Source organism: Sinocyclocheilus rhinocerous, unplaced genomic scaffold (assembly GCF_001515625.1).
Source record: "Sinocyclocheilus rhinocerous isolate Xijiao unplaced genomic scaffold, SAMN03320098_v1.1 scaffold235, whole genome shotgun sequence".
Lineage (NCBI taxonomy): Eukaryota > Metazoa > Chordata > Actinopteri > Cypriniformes > Cyprinidae > Sinocyclocheilus > Sinocyclocheilus rhinocerous.
This window is the reverse complement of record NW_015646367.1, coordinates 308,054-315,887: the sequence shown is the minus strand read 5'-3', so window position 1 is coordinate 315,887 and position 7,834 is coordinate 308,054. Positions and strand designations below refer to the sequence as shown.

At 34.2% G+C, this 7,834-nt stretch overlaps 2 protein-coding genes across 4 annotated transcripts in view; both read left to right on the top strand.

Annotated features, from left to right (window-relative positions):
* The window catches only part of LOC107707630 (V-set and immunoglobulin domain-containing protein 10-like), a 14,731-nt gene extending 9,929 nt beyond the window's left edge, over positions 1-4,802 (top strand). For both annotated transcript variants that reach the window (XM_016511708.1, XM_016511707.1), the window contains 7 exons: positions 828-1,103; positions 1,764-1,856; positions 1,948-2,163; positions 2,993-3,097; positions 4,234-4,274; positions 4,349-4,432; positions 4,506-4,802. In XM_016511708.1, coding sequence (XP_016367194.1) covers positions 828-1,103; positions 1,764-1,856; positions 1,948-2,163; positions 2,993-3,097; positions 4,234-4,274; positions 4,349-4,432; positions 4,506-4,568 — 878 coding nt within the window. In that variant the 3' untranslated portion in view covers positions 4,569-4,802. The remainder of the gene's footprint in view (positions 1-827; positions 1,104-1,763; positions 1,857-1,947; positions 2,164-2,992; positions 3,098-4,233; positions 4,275-4,348; positions 4,433-4,505) is intronic.
* Positions 4,803-6,485: 1,683 nt separating this feature from the next.
* LOC107707629 (lens fiber membrane intrinsic protein-like) overlaps positions 6,486-7,834 on the top strand; it is a 13,578-nt gene continuing 12,229 nt past the window's right edge. Inside the window, exon 1 of one of the 2 annotated variants that reach the window (XM_016511705.1) lies at positions 6,486-6,702. The gene's annotated coding sequence lies outside the window, so the exon portion shown is untranslated. The remainder of the gene's footprint in view (positions 6,703-7,834) is intronic. The other variant, XM_016511704.1, reaches the window with a different exon arrangement.

Here is a 7,834-nt window from a genome sequence, read left to right as displayed (position 1 = left end):
GTGTTTTTTAAATAATATAATAAATAAAAAGAAAACCGATAGAATAGAAAAAGAATAGAGCAAGCTAGTGTTAGAGGTCTTTTTTGCTTTTGTTAATTGTATAATAAATGAAAAGAAAACAGATAGAGTACAAAAGATTATAAAGCAAGTGTTCGTTTTTTTTTTTTTTTTTAAAGAAAACAAGCAGCAGATGAATAGAGTGCAAGTCTAAAAGGGACACGTTTTTTTTTAGAATAGAATTAGAATAGAGATTGCTGGAGTTAGAGGGTCAAATAAAGATGGAAGAGATGTGTTTTTAGTCGTTTCTTAAAGATGGCTAAGAACTCAGCTGCTCGGATTGAGTTTGGCAGGTCAACTCCCATGATTCCACACTCAGTCACGGTGTCATCAAACTACGCCTTTGTTTCTTTGTTTGTTTTGAATACGCGCCCTCTAGCGGCGAAAATTACATATTGTGCCTTTAAAAAAAAAAGAAAAAAATGTTTTCAATTAAATATTTAACACATAATTTTTAATGAGTCCTGAATTAATTATTCTTTGTTATTTGTATATTTATTTTCTGTATTTATTTTTATAATTTTTTATTCTTTCTTATGCATTGATTTATTATTTATATATTAATTTATAATATAGGAGGGAACATTTAATGTAAAAGTCTGTGAAAGTGATTTTGTGCTTCTTTGGGATGGCTTTAGATGAAAAGTGCTATTTGTGTTGCTGCCTATATAGAGTGTTCCAAATTGTTCACTTCATTCATTTCAAGTAGGATGCTTTGAGGACAGTAAGGCATTGGAACGGCACCTTTATCTCATTGCATTATGTTGCAGGCGGTCCTGTGGATTTCCTCCCAGTAATTTTCACCAGCATGAGTCAAGATGAACAGACATTGGTTGTGATTCATTGCTCTGCTGAAGCAACACCTCAAGCTCTTGTGCACTGGATCAAGGATGGAAACCACTTGCAAACTGGGCCCAAATACCAGATCAGTACAAACACAACTCAACTGTTTATTTATGATTTTAATGTCACTACAGACCTCGACACCTACACCTGCACTGCCATCAACCCTCTTGGCAATAAAACTGTGGACACTACACTGCTGGGTATGGAGCCGTTATAGTTTATCATTAGCAATAATGGGTTTTTGACCTTTCGAAAGTCTATACCACTGGAAAACTTAGAATAAAATGCAAACAAAACACACTGTATATTGACTTTTAAAGGCACATTTTGTCTGCCTGCACTACTATTTAGAAGTTTAGGGTCAAGTAAGATTTTTTATTTTTAAAGAAATGAATACTTTTTTCAGCAGGGATGCATTGAATTAATTATAAGTCATAGTTTCCATAAAAGTGTTAAGCAGTGCATCTGTTTTCAACATTAATAACAATCAGAAATGTTTCTTGAGCAGCAAATCAGAATATCAGAATGATTTCTGAAGGATCATGTGACTCTGAAGACTGGTGTAATGATGCTGAAAATTCAGCTTTGCATCACAGGAATAAATTACATTTTACAATATATTTGCATAGAAGATGCTTATTTTAAATTGTAATAATAATTCACAATATTAAAATTTTTTACTGTATTCTTAATCAAATAAATGCAGTCTTGTTGGGCAATTAAGAGACTTAAACATTCAAATGGTTTGAAAGTTAGTGCATGTTTTTTGAATTCTGTTCATTCTATTCTATTAATCCACAGTAAATCTTGATGTATGCAATTCTCAAAATATGCCATTTCAATCTTTTTTTGAATTTAAGGCCCTCAAATCGCAAACTCGAGTGTTTTCCTGAGTAATGATCGAACAGAAGTAACTCTAACGTGGGACGTTCCTCTCACCTCCGTTATTACAGGTACATGCTAATAATCACGTGTTGCTTCCATTCAAGCTTTGCTTGTGAATAATTGAAAATAGTTTGCATATCAGTGCATTGTATTTTTAAGGCTTTGATATCCAGTTGAAGGGCCCAGAGCTCTCAAGCCCATCTCAACCCAAACTCAGCATCGCATCAGACTTCCGCACCATCCAATCAAAGCCGGCCTCCGCCAGAGCCACCACCGTCTCAGGACTCCACCCAGAATGCACGTACTACATCAGAATCATCCCTAAAGCCGGCAGAACCGCAGGAGAACAGTCCGAGCAACATCGGATTGGACCAGGTGACGAGAATCACAAATCTGAATAAGCTTTAAAGGGCTCATATCATCAGGAATCAAACTTTTCTTGATCTTTTGAGGAAATTTTTTGTTATCTTTAGTCCAAAAATACCATTGATTGAAATTAACCAGTAAAAATGGTTTAACAGCTTATTTCTGCACTGATACTTTAATGAATCGGTCACAGTGGGATGCAGCTTTTTAAGCAGAATAGAGCAATTAAAACAAAAACATCAGGCCAAAAGCAAACCTGAACCTGTGTGTTTGTGCAACTATGCCTTGTTGCTCATTTTCCATGTGAACAGACCATTTACATAAAAGTCTTCCAGCCCAAAAAATAAAACGCCTTTTTAATTTTAAGGATCAGAGGGAGGGATCAGGAAAAACTAAAATCTGCATATGTAATGTAATTATGTAATGCATACTACAAATATACACTACTGTTCAAACGTTTGGGATCAGTTAGATTTTTAAAGGGGTCATATGATGCTATTTTAAAGATCATTATTTGCGTGAACATTTGGGCGTTGTTATGCAAATCTTCCCACATAGTGAGGTAGATATGTGGGGGCGTGTTAGAATGAGCCGTTTTAGGTAGGTGTGGCTGACTCTGAACTTTTATAAAGAATATCTCTTTGGATTTGAGACTTTAGTCTTTGCAACTTTACAGATCTTCTTTATGCACCAAGAGCTTGTAACACTCCAAAGAGAAAGGAAAAATTTAAATCGCATCATATGACCCCTTTAAAATAAAAAATTCTTACTAATCCCAAATTTGTCCCTAATGGTAGTGTATGATTTGTAAAGCTGGTTGTGTTGATGTGTTGTTCAGCTGCTGGACTCAGTGGAGCTGCTATCGCTGGGATCGCCGCTGGAATCCCCTGTGCTCTTCTCGTCCTCCTCATTGTGCTGGCCTTCATCTACTGCGGAAGACGTGGTGAGTGATGCTTCCTCCAGCTGTCTAAAGCTCAATTAGTAGAGCATGGTGCCTGCAACGCCAGTGTCATGGGTTCAATTCATACTGGCTAAACATATTCCTTGAATGCACTAAAAATTTACATTCTGTCATCATTTACTCACCCTCAAGTTGTTCCAAACACACAAAAAGATATTTTGAAGAATGATGGCCATTGACTTAATTAAATAGTATTTTTTTTCTCCATACTGTGGAACTGTTTGATTATTAACATTCTTCAAAATATCTTCCTTTATGTTCAACAAAAGAAAGAAACTCGTACCGGTTTGGAACAACTTGAGGGTGAGCAAATGATGACAGAATTTTCTTTTTCGGGTGAAATATGCCTTTAAGTCACATTAGATAAAATCATCTCCCAAATGCATAAATGTTGATCAGTTGATACCCAAGTATATCAATCTCCAAAATCTACAGTTAGTCAATACATAATGCTAAATTTATGTTTTCAGTTATCAAGTAAAATAAACATTGAATTATTAAATTGCAAAAAAAAATGCCAACATGGTATTTAGGACCTTTATGCAAAGTGTTTATAAGCCATATGCATATTGCTTTTATAAATAGTACAATGATTCATAGCAGTGTTCAATAAATAGCTTCATTTATTAATATTAATAATTATAATAATAAAATTATAAAATATAGTATAATAATATAGTATGTGGTAAAATGTAGATATAAAAAAATTATAGTGCATTAGTATAGTTGTATTTGTTTCTGGTTACAAAATAATAGCAGTTTACTGCCTTAATAAAATAATGTGTGGTCACCAGGGTTATTTTAGTATAAATGATACATTTATATTTTTTGTTAATATTTTAAATTAGATTTTATTTTCATGTTATCTGCTTTCATTTGAATTTTTGTTATCCTTGGCAACTAGCTGTAATATATATATATATATTTTTATATTATATTTTCTTATTTTTACATATACATTTTTTTTTTATTTTAATTCAAGCAACGATTATTTTTTTTCAATATTAACCAATAATAACCCTGGCAGTCACAGATGTGTGTTGCATTTTGCCATGGCTTCAAATGCGGCTTACTCGATCGAATAAATGTGTCTGTTCAATGACTCTTTTCCTCATCAGATCGAATCCCCAGGTATCCTGTATCGAGAGCAGTGGAGAAGGTAAAGGAGGCTGTTTTTGTGTTACTGTGAGCTTGTTCTTCATGTTCTCTGAAGTGTCTTTCTCGTCTCTTCAGGCCGTCATCTCTCAGTCTACTCTGAACCCTCATCGTCTGCTGAGAGCCAGACTGAAAGCACCGCCTGAGTACAGACATCAGCAGGTACATACTGACTCGGCTTCAGTGATACGTGACATCCTTTTGTGTTTCCTGACTGTTCTTCCATGTTTTGCAGCCTGAGCGATCGGCTCATTTGCCGTCTGTGAACTCATGCGTGAGAATGGCCACCACCGTCTGACTCTGAGAGCTTGAGCCTTTAACCTTATCCAGGACAGTTGTTGACATGTTGCAGCCCAGACGCGAACCAGTTTCACCCACATGAGCACCACAGTTACTCCGGCACCGTTTATTCTGTTATTCTGTCTAAGTGTATTTTAAATTCAGATGTGAGCACTGTATCAAAAAGACAAAGTTTCTGTCGTTTATTTTAAAATAAGTACTAATTTTGTTAAGAAATTAATACTTTTATTCAGCAAGGATGCATTAAATTGGTCAAAAGTGACTTTTATAATGTTATAAAAGAGTGTTTCCTGACTGTTCTTCCATGTTTTGCAGCCTGAGCGATCGGCTCATTTGCCGTCTGTGAACTCATGCGTGAGAATGGCCACCACCGTCTGACTCTGAGAGCTTGAGCCTTTAACCTTATCCAGGACAGTTGTTGACATGTTGCAGCCCAGACGCGAACCAGTTTCACCCACATGAGCACCACAGTTACTCCGGCACCGTTTATTCTGTTATTCTGTCTAAGTGTATTTTAAATTCAGATGTGAGCACTGTATCAAAAAGACAAAGTTTCTGTCGTTTATTTTAAAATAAGTACTAATTTTGTTAAGAAATTAATACTTTTATTCAGCAAGGATGCATTAAATTGGTCAAAAGTGACTTTTATAATGTTATAAAAGATTTTTATTTCAAATAAATGCTGTTCTTTTGAACTTTCTATTCATCCTGGAAAAATGTGTCCGTTTCCACAAAACTATGAAGCAACACAACTGTTTTTTTTCAACATTGATAATAATCAGAAATGTTTCTTGAGCAGCAAATGAGCATTTAAGTGATTTCTGAAGGATCACGTGACACTGAAGACTGGAGTAATGATGCTGAAAATTCGGCTTTGCCGCAAAGAAATAAATTGCGTAATATATTCAAATAGAAAACTGTTATTTGAAATTGTAATAATATTTCACAATTTTACTGCTTTTACTGAATTTTTGATCAAATAAATGACTTTTCAAAATGACATTTTCCTAAAAAATATCAGTAACCTCTGGAGTTTCAGAGACTCGGCAATGTTAAACTTTGCTCAGATTAAAAAGTCAGAGATCTCAAAATGAACTCTTACCACGTTTCTTATCAAATGATCAAAATTCAAATAATATGTACATTTTATAGATCTGTACTCTTAATGAATGCTATGGACGTTATTTCTCTAGGGGATTTTTTTAAGGAAAAAAAAACATCTGAGACATTTTAAATACTTAAAAGAGCAAGAACCCGCATTTCATTTTTTTCTGAACTTAATTTTAAACTTTTCTTCCATACAAACTTCTGAATGATCAGACAAAAATAATATGATGCATTGAAAAACAGAAACACTTTTTAATCAATTCAGAAATTGCTGGTAGATTTCACAAATAATAACAAAGAAGCATCAAGTAACATTGAATTATACGTGAAATTTTGCAGTAGAAAGACTGAAATAGAATTTTCTTGTAATACACCCTCTAATCTTTGTTTTATTTACAACTTAGAAAAATCTTTTTCACAGTGCGGTATATTATCCAAGATTTCTGATCTTGCATTACTTTTTTTATTACTGCACTGTAGCCACATTAGTATTTTCTCATGCATGAAAACATTTCGGCTACTAATAAGCCATTTCATCTATCTCATCAAAGTCATTGCGGCACTGTCGAAAGAGAGTCATGGACATGTGATGGGAGTGAAAATGTGCATAAGCGACACCATCATGTGTCCACTCACGGTGTGTCACCACATGCACGGCTGAATGAAAGTGTGCGCTTCAGCATGTTGCATTGACCGCAGCAGTACTGCAAGCCTCTGCACATCACAGTTCCAGAACGGCCAGTACAACAACAAAAAGAGCCTTCCCCCTCCAAACCCCGAGCGCGGACCCGGCCGGCGTGCAACGGTCACGTGCCTCCCACAGCATCAAGCTCAAGTGCATTTGTTCTGTGTGGCCTGTTTTAAAGGATTTTGCCTCCATCGACAGAAAAGCAGAGAGGATAACTTTTTGGAATTCGGCCTGGCGGGTCCTTTTGACGTTACGCTCGCTGCGGGTCTCACTTTCTCTCGGTTTCCCTCTGGGAAGGTCAATACTTAAGCAGGTTCATTTATCCTGAAGACCTCAGGTAAGGATCCCTCGGACATCTCAGTCACTGACTAATTCACGCTTGTGATGGTTTTCAGGATAAATGTGATCGTTTGTTGCAGTTTCTAGTGAGAAGGCCCTTCAAACTGACAAACCATATGTAAACTCTTGAAACTTGATGGATGAAAGGATGTAATCATCTTAATTTTTTTTTAAGTCATTGTGTATAGTGGTGAACAAAAGTCTCACTTTTAGTAAAAACTCTTCTTTTATAATCAAATGCAAAATCCTTCATTACAAATGACTGTATATTATCAGACATATAAACTGAAAATTGAACTATCAAAACTAAAAATATGTAATCTTTAATTTTTTTTTTCTACTTTAATAAAAACGTTTTAAAGTCTTCATGTATACTGGAAGTTTCACGTTTAGTGAAAAAATATCAAAATATTTAATTACAAACTATATTATCATCTAAATAAATAAATAAATAGAACTCTTGAAACTTAATAGATGAAAGTATGTAATCATCTTTAAAAATGAATTTTTTTTATTTTTACTAACCTTCACTGTGTTGTGAGGAGTGAAAAATTCACTTTTAATGAAAATTCCTTTAGAATTAAATGCAAAAACTTTCATTACAGATTATATTATAAAAGAATTTAAATGAAATTTTTTGTTTTAATTTTAGCCTTTTATCATTTACTTATTTTATTTGTTTGTTTGTTTATTCATCATTCTGCTTTAATGAAAGGAGAAGCTGATTTCACACACACATGCATTCACTCATTGGTTTTTGAAATATAATATTTAAACTCAGTTTAAAAACTGCATTAATTCGTATATGTGACCCTGGAGCACAAAAGCAGTCTTAAGTCGCTGGGGTATGTTTGTAGCAATAGCCAACAATACATTGTATGGGTCAAAATTATCGATTTTTCTTTTATGCCAAAAATCATTAGGATATTAAGTAAAGATCATGTTCCATGAAGATATTTTGTAAATTTCCTACTGTAAATATATTAAAACTTAATTTTTGATTAGTAATATGCATTGCTAAGAACTTCATTTGGACAACTTTAAAGATGATTTTCTCAATATTTAGATTTTTTTTTTCCCTCAGATTCCAGAATTTCAATAGTTGTATCTCGACCAAATATTGTCCTATC